Source organism: Elephas maximus, chromosome 15 (genome assembly GCF_024166365.1).
Source record: "Elephas maximus indicus isolate mEleMax1 chromosome 15, mEleMax1 primary haplotype, whole genome shotgun sequence".
Classification (NCBI taxonomy): Eukaryota; Metazoa; Chordata; class Mammalia; order Proboscidea; family Elephantidae; genus Elephas; species Elephas maximus.
In genome coordinates this window covers 50,938,370-50,953,833 of record NC_064833.1, presented here as the reverse complement: position 1 = coordinate 50,953,833, position 15,464 = coordinate 50,938,370, and the positions used below count along the sequence as shown (strand labels likewise).

Genomic DNA, 15,464 nt, shown 5'->3' with positions numbered 1-15,464 from the left:
TGTAGGTAACATTTTGACATTAACTTTTTTTCACTCAGCATAAGCCCCTCAAGATTTATCTAAGTGGTTGTATCAGTAGCTCATTCCTTTTTATTGCTATTTCATGGCGTAGTTATATTATAATTTGTTGACCATTCATCCACTTTGAAGGAGTGGTGTTGGTGAAGAATACTGAGTATACCATGGACTGCCAAAAGAACGAACAAATCTGTCTTGGAAGAAGTACACCCAGAATGCTCCTTACAGGCAAGGGTGTTTTCAGTTTTTGGCTATTATGAATAAAGTTGCTGTGAACATTAGTATCCTGGTTTTTGTGCGTGTGTTGTCATTTTTTATAGTCTCTTATCTCTTACTTTTAAAAACATTTTTACGTGATTACAACATATTCTTATCTAATAATTTTAGTATCTGAAGCCCTTGGAGTCTATTTCTGCTGCTTTTTATCCATGCTGATTCTAGCTCATGATATCTTATTTCCACATGTGTTTGGTTCACTTTTTATTGAAAATTTATTTTGGCAGATCTTAGTCTAAGAAATTCTGGCAGGCATGGTTTAGCATTGCCTTTATTCACTGAGAATTGTAATTTGATTCTTCCAGGCTCGGAAAACCTATGGGACAGTTCTAGTCTACCCTATAGGGTCACTATGAGTCGGAATTGACTCAATGGCAATGGGTTTGGTTTTGGGTTTAGACTCAACTATATGAAGAAGAATGGGGCATCAGGATTGGAGGAAGACCCATTAACAACCAGTGATATGCAGACGACACAATCTTGCTTGCTGAAAGTGAAGAGGACTTGAAGTACTTACTGATGAAGATCAAAGATTACAGCCTTCAGTATGGAGTACAATTCAACATAAAGAAAACAAAAACCCTCACAACTAGACCAACAGGCAACATCATGATAAACAGAGAAAAGATTGCGGTTGTCAAGGATTTCATTTTACTGGGATGCACAATCAATGCTCATGGAAACAGCAGTCAAGAAATCTAATAATGTATTGCATTGGGCAAATGTGCTGCAAAAGATCTCTTTAAAGTGTTAAAAAGCAAAGATGTCACCTTGAGCACTAAGGTGTGCCTGACCCAAGCCATGGTATTTTCAATCATTTCATATGCGTGTGCAAACTGGACAATGAATAAGGAAGACCGAAGAAGAATTGATGCATTTGAATTATAGTGTTGTTGAAGAATACTGAATATACCATGGACTGCCAGAAGAACGAACAAATCTGTCTTGCAAGAAATACAACCAGAATGCTCCTTAGAAGCAAGGACAGCAAGACTTTGTCTCACATACTTTGGACGTGTTATCAGGAGGGACCAGTCCCTGGAGAGGAACTTCATGCTTGGTAAAGCAGAACCCAAACCAAACCCAGTGCTGTAGAGTTGATTCCAACTCACAGCGACCCTATAGGACAGGGTAGAACTGCCCCATAGAGTTTCCAAGGAGCACCTGGTGGATTCAAACTGCCGACCCTTTAGGTTAGCAGCTGTAGCACTTAACCACTATGCCACCAGGGTTTCCAGAGGGTCAGTGAAAAAGAGGAAGACTGTTAATGATATAGATTGACACGGTGGCTGCAACAATGGGCTCAAACATGCAGCAATCATTAGGATGACACAGGACCAGGCAGTGTATCATCCTGTAGGCTCGCTGTGAGTTGGAAACAACTGGACGACACCTAACAACAAACAACAGGCTCCCTTGAATAATACCAACCTTCAACCACTTTAATTTCCAGACTGTGTTTTCCTCCACGATACAAACGATAAATAAATACAAGCCTCAAACTCACTATTCTTATAAACTCTCAGGAGAGACCTTCTATCCCCTCCATTTTGTAACCTTTACTGATGAATTATTTTTCCCCTGACTCTCCTCATGGAAGATAGCCCTTTGAGTACTTTTTGCGGGGAGAGAGGGCTTTATTCCAACTCTTTCCTCTTCTGCAGGGTGAAGGCTTCTCTCCTGTTCTTCACATGAATAAACATTGAAATCCAAGGCTCGTGTCTCTAGTATTGACAAACATCCTCAGGATACTCCTGGGTATCAGTTCCTCATGAATTTCTCAACTTTCATATGAGCCGAGCTATGCATTTCAAAGGATGTTCGTTATAGTTAACTAATCTTCCATATTCCTCGATGTGAAAGTCAAGAGTCCGTAACGTACAAAAATGTGGTTATTGAATCTTCAAGAGGAGAGAGTCATGCAATGTTTCTCAACTACCTAACTACTCAACCTTTGATTTATTCACCTTGTCCTTTAGAACTATGAACATCCTTTAGAACTCTTGGATTGTGTGGGACACCTGGGAAATGCTAGTGTAGTTAGAGCTACGGAAATTCAGAGGGGAAAAAAGAACCCAAAAAACCAAACTCATTGCTCTTGAGTAGCTTCTGACTCATAGTTATCCTACAGGAACAGAGCAGAACTGCCCCCAAAGAGTTTCCAAGGCTGTAATCTTTACGGAAGCAGGCTGCCACATCTTTTTCCCATGGAGCAGTTGGTAGTTCGAACCACCAACCTTTCAGTTAGCAGCTGAGCACTAAACCACAGTACCACCAGAGCTAAAAAAGGAACCAACCAAAACTAAACAAACCCAGTGCCGTCGAGTCGATTCTGACTCATAGCGACCAGGCAATGTTATTTACAATAACATTTCCAGTGGTGACCAGAGAAGACTTTATTAAGTAGTGCTTAAGAATAGGATAAGATTAGAACAGGAGAGTGAGTAAGTAAATCACTGTAGCAGATGACAGCAGCATTGCTCAGGTATGGAAAAATAAGAATTTTGTTCCAGGAACAAGATAGCAGAATAAAATTGACTTTCCCAATAGTCTAGGTCCATTATAACATTTGTATGGAAACACATTATAAATTCTATTTCAGAATACTAGGACCACATCTCCTGCCCTATGGTGGTCACAAGTGGCCCAAATAAAAGAGAAACTTCATCTTCAGCTACAACAGCCCCAGTTACTGCATGAAAAAAAAAGTGAGTTAAGAAAATGCTTCTAGGCAGCTTTCCCCATGTGGTTTGTGAGATAAACACATGATAGGCTTTGTTTTACAGTAATGATTTAGTAATTCTTCTAATGTAAAAATAATTTTAGGATATTTGGGATTTGTGTTTAAAGAAATAAAATTGTACCTAAGAATTTTATTTCACCAGATGATCCATAATTTTGTTATGAAGAATATTCAAAAGGAAAAGAGATCTAGACACCAGCCATGAATGTTCATGTGGTAACAGCATCCTTGCTCAAATAAGTAATGGACGCCCTGAGAAGTAATGAATGCCCTGAGCGCTCCCACATTTACCACGTGGATTCAGTTCTATAGACATTCTTCGTATAATGGTGTTTAAGCTGACTGATTCCATGTGAATTTCTATGCAAGCTGTTCCCTAAGTAATTCGTGCAGATTCTTATTCACAGGAAATACACTGTCTTGTGATAGTTTAACAAATCATAGACTATCTAGAATTCAATACTTCTTTATTATTATAAAATATCACCATTGTTCTAAAATAATTAACCAAGTAAGTCACTTGAGAAAAATTCTTAGCCTCCCTAACAGTTCCTCATCTATAAGATGAATATTCTCTGGATTCCAAGTTGTTGTAAAGATTACAGCTAGAATATGTGTTTAATATAAAGCAACTATTACCCTGCCTAGCACATAGCTTGCTTTGCTAATAAGTCTCTGCTTTTTATTTTCCACAAGATTTTTTAAATCCAATTTATTGTTATCAGTGAAGATATTTACAATTTAATTTCATTCACTTTTATGGAAATACATATAATACATAGAAGTATGTATCATTCACACACACACACAGACACACATACTTTTAATAATTTCATTTTCTTAGAAACCGATTTCCTTCAGAGAATGATAATCAAGCCCAATCGTTTTAATTTCAAAATGGAATATATGAATTAATGTAAAGATGTCTTTTTTTTAAAGTCTTGAACAGCATAAATATATTTAGCATGCATTCATCCCACAGAATGTCTTAAAATCAGAACTGCCTTAAATGAGAATTCTGAATTCTTTAAATTGGTCTCAAGTGCTTCTAAAAAGTATCTGCAATGGTAAACAACTTACATTTTTTTGCAGTGTGGGCATTTTGCCAGAGTGTTGAACCTCAATTCCATCCACTGTAAAATAAATAAAGAGAGGAATTGAAAAGAAAAACAACTGAAAAATGTCCAATCTGATAAGATGTTTCTTTTAGTTTAAATATCATTAGGGTTCACAGCAGAAACCATCACTTTCTCATGGTTACAGAGCTTTTGGCCACCAACTCTTCTTCCCCTCCTTAAATTAAAAAAGGTTAGGATTCGCCTCTGAAATGTTCCCATGACTTTTCCAAGGCTCTGACGCAACCCAGGTTTGCTTGCAAAGAAGGCTGAATGTCATGCCATAATTAGGGTCATTTCTTTCAGCTTTATGTCTCAGTTCACTCTCAGGGAATAAACACATATTTCATGAGCAACTTGAAAGATCAGATAGGAAACTTAGAGGGATGTGAGTTTACATTAATGGAGGAGGAGCAATTCAGAGAAGGAGGGTGAGAATGGTTGCACGACTTGAATAATGTAATCAATGTCACTGAATTGTACGTGTAAAAACTAATGAATTGGTGTATGTTCTGCTGTGTACATTCTCAACAACAAAATATTTTTTAAAATTTCAAGTACTTTCAAAGTTGTTTTTCCTTTTAATCTTGAGGGTCAGCCTTTTAAATACATGACTATTTAGACAAAAGACTAAACTACAACTATTCATTCTGCAAATCTGCAAAGAAAATAAAGAAATGAGATAGAGGCAGAACTAAAGCCAGGACATTTTTCTTCCTGTTATGTCATTGCTTACACTATGTAACAAAAACACACTACTTCTATCACACAAATTTCTCTTTCAATTTTCATCCTTGTAAATAAATGTAGATTAAAAAAATGTGCCACCTACCTCATATGAAAGTTATTCAGATACTTGAAATGACTTAACAGTAGTAGGTTAATGTCTTTGAGGGAATGTGCACTATAAATTCAAGGTAAATCTTTAGCACATATATTAAAAAAAATACATTTCTCACTTTCTATCTCCTCTACCTTTATATATAACTTCTTGTAAAGGGTTAACTTCCTTTATACTTTTTGGGGTAATTCTTTAATTACTTCAGCAGTTTTATCTTCAAAGCAACTTTTTCTTTATTAAAATTAATCTTTGTTTACTCATTCCCCTTTTCATTGTTAGATACTGTTGTGGATTGAATTCTGCCCCCTAAAAATGTATGTCAACTTGGCTAGGCCATGACTTCCAGTATTGTGTGACTGTCCACCATTTTGTGATCTAATGTGATTACCCTACGTGCTGTAAATTCTAACCTCTATGATGTAATAAGGCAGGATTAGAGGAAGTTATGTTAAGGAGGCAGGACTCAATCTATAGGATTAGGTTTTATCTTCAGCCAATCTCTTTTGAGTTATAAAAGAGAGAAGTGAGCAGAGAATATTGGGACCTCACACTATGAATGAAGAACCAGGAGAGGAGTGCGACCTTTGGACTCGGCATACCTGTGCTGAGAAGCTCGTAGACCAGGGCAATATCGATGACGAGGACCTTCCCCCAGAGGTGACACAGAGAGAAAGCCTTCTCCTAGAGCTTGCACCCTGAATTAGAACTTCTAGCCTCCTAAACTATGAGTGAATAAATTTTTCTTTGCTAAAGCCATCCACTTGTGGTATTTCTGTTATAGCAGCCCTAGATGACTAAGACAGGTACCATCAAGTCAATTCTGACTCACAGCAACCCCACGTGACAGAGCAGAACTGCCCCACAGGGTTTTCTAAGCTGTAATCTGTACAGAAGCAGATCACCAGATCTTTCCTCCATGGAGCAATTCGGTGGGTTTGAACTCCCAACATCTTTGTTAGCAGCTGAGCACTTAACCATTGTGTCATCGGGGCTCCATATTAAAAGAAAAAAAAAAATTTTTTTTTTTGGAACTCTCAAATTCTAAGTTTGGTGGGGCTTTAATAAGCTATGCGTATTCAGGTTTTCCACACAATGGAAGATAATTTTTACAAAGTATTTAATGCATTTTTGTTTTTGGCCTTCATTTAGCTTTAGAAAAAGAAGCAAACAAAACTAGATCTACCTGGACTCCTTTTTCTTCATTTTTATTTCAAACCTTATTAAAGCTAGTTAACCCTGATATGATCTCTTTCAGTCACCGTAGGAACACATAGTCCCAAGATAAATAAACTAAAAAAAAAAAAAAAACTTTACATAAGTGTTCATTCTCTTTTCAAAATTATTATTTTTTAATATCCAAGAATGCCAAAATAAGGCTGTATTTTTTCAGGTACCATTAAACCTTTTTCTCATAATACATAAGAAAAAGTAATTTATTCCAAATTTTACTCTTAATAGTAAAAATTCTAGAATATGCTAGAAGGAGTTATATAGATTTCTACAGAAATTTATACAACACATTAAAAAGAGTACAAAAATCATATTGAGTACTTTATCTTTTTGTTATTAATTTTAGGATAGTTTCTGAACTTGTAATGCCACATCAAATTTTATTTATAAATAATAAATTTAAGGAGCAGAAGAGGCAATTAAGGAAGACTTGAGTTGAGAGTGACTCAAAATTCAAACCTGACAGCTAACATGCTGGTATCGTTATCTTTTGACACCACCCAGTAGGTTCCACCTCATAGGCACAATAGAACAAAACAATACCCAGTCCTGTGCCATCCTCTCAATCGTTGCTGTGTTTGAGCCCACTGCTGCAGACACTGTCTCAATCCATCTCATTGAGGGCCTTCCTTTTTTTCACTGACCCTCTACTTTACCAACCACGATGTCCTTCTCCAGGGCCTGGTCCCTCCTAATAAAATGTCCAAAGTATAAGAGATGAAGTTTTGCCATCCTTGCTTCTAAAGAGCATTCTGGCTGTACTTCTTGCAAGACACATTTGTTTGTTCTTCTGGCAGTCCATGGTACATTCAATATTCATTGCCAACATCATAGTTCAAAGGCATCAATTCTTCATCGGTCTTCCTTATTCATTGTACCGCTTTTGCATGCATATGAGACCACTGTAAATTCCAATGCTTGGGTCAGGCAGATCTTAGTCCTTAAGGTGACATCATTGCTGTTTATCACTTTAAAGAGGTCTTTTGCAGCAGATTTGCCCAATGCAATACATCTTTTGATTACTGCTGATTCTATGGGCATTGATTGTGGATTCAAGTAGAAAGAAATCTTTGACAATTACAATATTTTCTCCCCTTATCATCATGTTGGAGCCCTGGTAGCACAGTGGTTAAGAGCTCAACTGCCGGGAGTTTGAATCCACCAGCTGCTCCTTGGAAACCCTATGTGGCAGTTCTACTCTGTCCTATAGGGTCACTATGAGCTGGAATCAACTCGAGGGCAATGGGTTATCGTGATGTTGCTTATTGATCCAGTTGTGAGGACTTTTGTTTTCTTTACATTGAGATGTAATCCATACCGAAGGCTGTAGTCTTTGATTTTCATCAGTAAGTGCTTCAAGTCCTTTTCACTTTAAGCAAGAAAGGTTGTGTCATCTGCATATCACAGGTTGTTAATGAGTCTTCCTCTAATCCTGAAGCCATGCTCTTCTTCATATACTCCAGCTTCTTAGATTATTTGCTCAGCATATAGATTGAATAAGTACGGTGAAATGATACAACCCTGATGCACATTTTTCCCAATTTTAAACCTCAAGGTATCCTCTTGTTCTATTTGAATGACTGCCTCTTTGTCTACAGGTTCCACATGAGCACAGTTAAGTGTTCTGGAATTCCTTCTGTAATGTTATCCATAATCAGTTACGATGCACACAGCTGACTGTCATTGCATAGTCAATAAAACACAAGTAAACATCTTTTTGGTATTCCCTGCTTTCAGCCAAGATCCATCTGACATCGGCAATAATGACTCTTTTCCACATCCTTTTCTAAATTCAGCTTGAATTTCTGGCAGTTCCTCGTTGGTGTACTGCTGCAACTATTTTTGAATTGTCTTCTACAAAATTTTTCTTGTCTGTGATATTAATGCTCTCGTTCGATAATTTCCACATTCTTTTGGATCGCCTTTCTTTGGAATGGGCACAAATATGGATCCCCTCCAGTTGGTTGGCTCAATAGCTGTCTTCCAAATTTCTTGGCATCGATGAGTGAGAACTTCCAGCATGCATGTTTGTTGAATCATCTTAATTGATATTCCATCAATTCCTGGAGCCTTGTTTTGTGACAATGCCTTCAGTGCAGCTTGGACTTCTATTCCTTCAATACCATCGGTTCTTGATCATGTCTACCTCCTGAAATGTTTGAACATCAACCAATTCTTTTTGGTACAGTGACTCTATTCCTTCCATCTTCTTTTGATGTTTCCTGTATCATTCAATATTATATCTGTAGAATCCTTCAATATTGCAACTCAAGGCTTGAATTTTTTCTTCAGTTCTTTCAGTTTGAGAAATACTAGATGTGTCCTTTCCTTCTGGTTTTCTAACTCCAGGTATTTGCACATATCATTATAATAACTTATTTTGTCTTCTTGAGCCCCCTTTGAAATCTTCTGTTTAGCTCTTTTACTTCATTGTTTCTTCCATTCACTTTAGCTACTCTGCATTCAAGAGCAAACTTCAGAGTCTCTTCTGACATCCATTTTGGTCTTTTCTTTCTTTCCTGTCTTTTTGATGACCTCTTGCTTTCTTAATGCATGATGTCCTTGATGGCATTCCAAACTTGTCTGGTCTTTGGCCATTAGTGTTCAATGCATAAAATCTATTCTTGTAATGGTTTCTAAATTCAGGTGGGATATACTCAAGGTCATACTTTGGACTTGTGTTAATTTTCTTCAGTTTCAACTTGAACTTGCATATGAGTAACTGATGGTCTGTTCCGCAGTCGGCCGCTGGCCTTGTCTTGACTGATGATATTGAGCTTTTCCATCATCTCTTTCCACAGATGTAGTTTATTTGATTCCTGTGTATTCCATCTGGCAAGGTCCACATGTACAGTCACTGTTTATGTTGTTGAAAAAAGGTATTTGCAATGGATAAGTTGTTGTTACTACAAAATTCTATCCTGTGATCTCCAATGTCGTTTCAATCACCAAGGTCATATTGTCCAACTACTGCTTCTTCTTTTTTTCTAATTTTTGAATTCTAATCACCAGCAATTATCAATGCATCTTGAATGCATGTTTGATCATTTTCACACTGCGAAGTTGGTAAAAATGCTTGATTTCTTCATTTACAGCGTTGGTGGTTGGTGCATAAATTTGATAATATTTTCATTAACTGGTCTTCTCTGTAGGCATATGGATATTATTCTATCACTGACAGCGTTATGCTTCAGGATAGATCTTGAAATACTCTTTTTGAAGATGAAAGGTACACCATTCCTTTTCAATTTCTCATTCTTACCATAGTACACCATCTCATTGTCCAATTCTAAATGGCCAATACCAATCCATTTCATCTCACTAATGCCTCACTAATTTCAACTAACTGAGAGAGTCATATTTGTGCCCATTCCAAAGAAAGGTGATCCAACAGAATGGGAAAACTATAGCGCAATATCATTAATATCACATGCAAGTAAAATTTACCGAAGATTATTCAAAAGCAGTTGCAGCAGTACAACAGGGAACTGCCAGAAATTCAAGCCAGATTCAGAAGAGGATGTGGAACTAGAGATATCACTGTTGATATCAGATGGGTCTTGGTTGAAAGCAGAGAACATCAGAAAGATATTTACCTGTGTTTTATTGACTATGCAATGGCAGTCAATTTGTTAACCATAACAAATTATGGACAACATTTTGAAGAATGGGAATTCCAGAACACTTAATCATGCTCGTACAGAACTTATACATAGACTAAGAGGCATTTGTTCAAACAGAACAAGGGGGTATCATGTGGTTTAAAAACAGGAAATGTGTGCGTCAGGGTTATATCCTTTCACCATACTTTTTCAATCTGTATGTTTAGCAAATAATCTGAGACACTGGGTTACATGATGAGCGGGGCATCAGGATTGGAGGAAGACTCATTATCAATCTGTGATGTGCCGATGCTTGCTGAAAGCAAAGAGGACTTAAAGCACTTACTGACAAAGATCAAAGACTACAGCCTTCAGTATCAATTACACCTCAACATGAAGAAAACAAAAATCCTCACAAATGGACCAATAAGCAACATTATGATAAATGGAGAAAAGATTGAAGTTGTCAAGGATTTCATCTTCTTGAATCCACAATCAATGCCAATGGAAGCAGCAGTCAAGAAATCAAAAGACATATTGCATTGGGCAAATCTGTGCAAAAGACCTTTTTAAAGGGTTGAAGAGCAACAATGTCACTTTGAAGACTAACTCCATGATATTTTCAATGGCCTCATATGCATACAAAGGCTGAAACTGAATAAGGAAGACCAAAGAAAAATTGATGCTTTTGAATTATGGTGTTGGTGAAGAATATTGAATAAACCATGGACTGCCAGAAGAACAAACAAGTCAGCACGAATTGAGGATAGTGAGACTTTGCCTCACGTACTTTGGACATATTATCAGGAGGGGCCAGTTCCTGGAGAAGGACACCATGCTTCGTAAAATAGAGGGTAAGCAAAAAAGAGGAAAACACTCTAAGAGATGAACTGACAGTGGCTGCAACAATAAGCTTAATCATAACGATTGTGAGGATGGCACAGGACCAGGAAGTGTTTCATTCTGTGGTACACACAGTTGCTATGAGTTGCAACCAACTTGATGACACCTAACAACAATAACAGTGTCTATTTTTTATCTATGATAGCAATCTTTATTTGTTTCATTTCATTTTTCAAGATTTCCAATTTTCCTAGATTTATACTTCGTATATTCAATTTTTTGATTATTAATGAATGTTTCCAACTTTTCTCGTTTTGAGTCATGCCAAATCAGCAAATGAAGGTCCTGAAAGCCTTACTTCCTCCAAGTCATTAAGGTCGACTCTACTTTGAGGAGGCAGCTCTTTCCCAGTTGTATTTGAGAGCATTCCCACCTGAGGGGCTCATCTTCTGGCACTATGTCAGACAGTGTACTGTTGCTATTCATAAGTTTTCACTGGTCAGTTTGTTTAGAAGTAGATCGCAGGTCCTCCTTCCTAGTCTGTCTTAGTCTTGAAGCTCTGCTGAAGCCTGTACACTATGGGTGACCCTGCTGATATTTGAAATACCAATGGCATAGCTACCAGAATCATAGCAATGCACAAGCCACCACACTACAACAAGCTGACAGACGATGATATATAGGAATTTTAGAATTTTAGATAACCAACCTAAGGATATTATTTAGTCAAATATTATCATTTCATAACATTCTTCCTCTTAACATAGATTAAACGAAAAAACCTGTTGCTGTGGAGTTGATTCCAACTCACAGCTGATTCCAACTGATAGTGACCCTATAGGTCAGAGCAGAACTGCCCCATGGGGTTTCCAAGGAGCAGCTGGTGGATTTGAACTGAGGATTTTTTGGTTAGCAGATGAGCTCTTAACTACTGTGCCACCAGGGCTCCTGGCATAGATTATGCATGGTAAATACAATTATAATTGACAAACAGCTGAGAATTTGTGAAATTAGTAAGTTACACAGCCAGCAACCTAACACATCTGATTTTGTTGCTGTCCCGAAGTACTCACTTAAAGGCAGCAAACTAAGAACTGAAAAACATCTATTTTTAGAAATAATTTCAGCATAATTTATTGAAACAAATGCAAATATCTGTGCTTTTAAATGAAGGCAACTTACTACTGTTCTGTTACCTAAAATGCAGCCTCTGTGCTCTTAAAATTTTACTGCCAGAACCTGGAAGTTTCAACAGATAAATAATCTTATCTAATTGCTATCAGAAAGATTAAGAGCAATTGCTCTAAAATCCAGTAATTTTTAGGTGAGATCTTCCAATATCTAATTGACTTACTTTTCACCATTCTAGGTGACAGATGAACTTATTTTCCCCAAGATATATTTTGCAACCTATCTTAGAAGGTTGATAAGAAAATTATACTTAAAGAAATTATACAGTTATTACTAAAACTGGTAACTCTATTGCACTTTATTGTAATTTTTTAAAAATAGATATGATAGGCAATTGGTAACTCTTACTCTGAAGTATGTCCAAGTTAAAACTAGTATCACTCTTGGCCATGGCTCCAAACCATTTGTGCCACTGTCCAGGTGAAGAAAATCTGACCCTACGTGAAAATACCATATTGGCCCACTTCAGGGCAAAGTTTGAACCATTTTCTCTGATTCCAGCACATATTGTGGGTTGTGTTAGTTTTTGTTGGAGAAGATCAATCTTGCAGTCTGTTTATCAATTAGAAAAGCATCTGGATCTGCCTTTCATCAATAACAGAGAACACCTTCCCCCATAGAATGTACTATCAAACTCTCTGATACATGGTTGTCTTAAGAAACATCTTTATATTCACGGATAATTAGCTGAAAGCTATATATATTGTCTCTATTCTTCTATAAAATTGTTTTCTAACAATGCCCCTCAAAACACTACTGTGGTTATATGATTCCCTCAAAAAGAGTCTGGAGGCTAAAAAATACCTGGAAATGTTACATAAAGCTTCTAGTAGCTGCCATAATCCTTGGTGCCCTGGGCTTGTAGATGCATCTGTCCTGGGTGTTGTCTTCGGATGGCATCTTCCCCCTGTGTGTCTCTATTTTGCTCTTTTAACTCAGAAATGATTAGATTTAGGACCCACCCTATTATGGTATTACCTTATTAGCCTAACAAAAGAAAAGCCGTATTTCTAAACAGTATCACATCCATAGGTTCAGGGACGAGGATGTTAATACATAGTTGGGGGGGACACAATTCAATCCATGAGAGATGTCTATACGTAGACAGAGATTTATTTTGAGGTATTGGCTCATGTGATCATGGCAGTGGATCGGTTCAAACTCCATCTGTCAGGTGATACAATGAAGATTCTGGCAGCCTATGCCCCAAAATCAGTAGGGCAGGCACTGGAGGTGAGAGGGAATTCCGGCAAGACATCTATTTGTGGTCTGGAGGAAACCTCTTTTTTGCTCTTAAGGCCTTCAACTGATTGGATGAGGTCCACCCACTTTATGGATGGTAATTTGCTTTACTTAGACCAATGTTCAACTTTTTTTATCCTAGAAATTCCCAATGACCATGCAACTCTTTACTCACACAAACCAAAAACCAAACCACTTGCCATCGAGTTAATTCTGACTCATGGCAACACCATATGTGCAGAGTAGAAGTGCTCCATAGGGTTTTCAAGGCTGTGAGACCTTTCAGAAGTTGAAGGCCAGCCCTTCCTTCTGAGCTGCCTCTGAGTGGGTTCAAATTGGCAATCTTTCAGTTAGTGGTCGAGTGCTTAATCATTTGCACCATCCAGGGATTCATTACTCATACAGTACCTATTATTATCCTATGAAATGAGTGTTCCATTGAATACACTTCAGGAAAAACGAGCTAGCTACTCTAAATTGTGTTCACAGTTCCAGCTAGGCTGTCAAAATTAATAAAATGAGTAATGTGAATTACTAGCAAATTTAACTTAAGCATTATAATACTAATATATTAAAAAGTGTTATTATAAACAGACAGATGATGTTGAGAACACTGTCCATTACACTGTTTTTTGTTGTTGTTGGTTTGGTTTTTTTGTTTTGTTTTTTAATCTTAATCCACGGGAAATAGCTCTCTGAGGTCTCAGTATTCTAATATTCTCCTAAGTAACCTTTAAAAAAAAAATCATAAATATCTTATATCAAGATTTCCTGTTTTCATTGACTGCTGGAAACCACAGCACTAAAATTCACCCCAATTTTATCAACTGTGCATGACTAAACCCTATATGCGTGCTTATATTTTTATCTTATCCATGACTTCATCACATTTTTCTGGCCTGTTTTTCATTCTTCTTGATTTTCTCAAATTTATCTTTTAATCCTATTGAATTTAATGTGTCTTTGTGACTCAGTTGCTTTTGGACCTTTAAACCAAGGCTGAAACAAGGTAAGGAATAAATAAATGAATTGCCCTAATAATAAAAAGTCTGAAGGGCAAAGAACATACTACAAAGGATATAAGATTATTCATGATAGCATAATAATAAGGATAAGGCTGAGTTCTCAAGCCAGAATCAAGAGCTTTGCAGTCAGTGTATTCTTCATGGTACTGAGTATCTCTCATTAATCCGAAACTCTTAAAACAATACCCATCCTACAGGCATGGAACCCAAGGAACCAAAGTATTGTTTTCCAGGAACTTTAAAATCCTGTACTTATCTTTACATACCATATATGAATTCAAAACACCCTTTCCTGCTAAAGAATTAAGGTTCTAATCATAATTATTATGTTAATGTATTATTATTTACTAATATGATGTTATTATTTACAATGAATATTAAGTAAGAAAGAGCCAGTTTTTAAAATAAATTGTTAAGTATTAAATTATAAGCATTAAATATTAATTAAGAAAAAGCATATTATCTTAGCAATTTTAAGCTGGGAAGTAAAAGTATCTAAATGCATAAATTATTTTTAAAAATAGTAAAAGACCATGTCACATACATATCTACCTAACCTCTCAATTTGCATCATTCCCTAGAATTCACTGCCAGATTCCAAAAAACTAAATACAAACCTTTGAACAGGTATCTGATTCTTCTTTTCTCACTCCCTTATCCATCCTAGTACTGTCAATTCTCTCAAATTCTTTATGCTATTCCCAACCACAGTCATCATTTTTTTTTGCTTATGTATTTTTTTAACCTTTTTTAAATTGTGTTTTAAGTGAAAGTTTACAAACCAAGTCAGTCTCTTATACAAAAACTTATATACACCTTGCTACATAGTCCTAGTTGCTCTCCCTCTAATGAGACAGCACACTCCTCCCCTCTACTCTCTCTTTTCATGTCCATTTCGCCAGCTTCTAAGCCCCTCTACCTGCTCATCTCCCCTCCAGGAAGAAAATGCCAACATAGTCTCAAGTGTCCACCTGATCTAAGAAGCTCACTCCTCACCAGTATCCCTCTCCATCCCATTGCTCAGTTCAATCCCTATCTGAAGAGTTGGCTTTGGGAATGGTTCTGTCTTGGGCTAACAGAAGGTCTGAGGACCATGACCTCTGGGGTCCTTCTAGTCTCAATCAGAACATTAAGTCTGGTCTTTTTACAAGAATTTGGGGTCTGCATCCCACTGCTCTCCTACTCTCTAAGGGGTTCTCTGTTGTGTTCTCTGTCAGGGCAGTCATTGACTGTAGCCAGGCACCATCTAGTTTTTCTGGTCTCAGGCTGATGTAGTCTCTGCTTTATATGGCCCTTTCCATCTTTTGGGCTAATAATTACTTTGCATCTTTGGTGTTC

The 15,464-nt window shown here is 37.0% G+C and overlaps 1 protein-coding gene across 1 annotated transcript in view; it reads right to left on the bottom strand.

The window, feature by feature from the left end:
- PIP4P2 (phosphatidylinositol-4,5-bisphosphate 4-phosphatase 2) overlaps positions 1-15,464 on the bottom strand; it is a 71,298-nt gene that overhangs the window by 9,179 nt on the left and 46,655 nt on the right. The window contains exon 5 of the mRNA XM_049854510.1: positions 4,118-4,170. Within this exon, the coding sequence (XP_049710467.1) occupies positions 4,118-4,170 (53 nt within the window). The remainder of the gene's footprint in view (positions 1-4,117; positions 4,171-15,464) is intronic.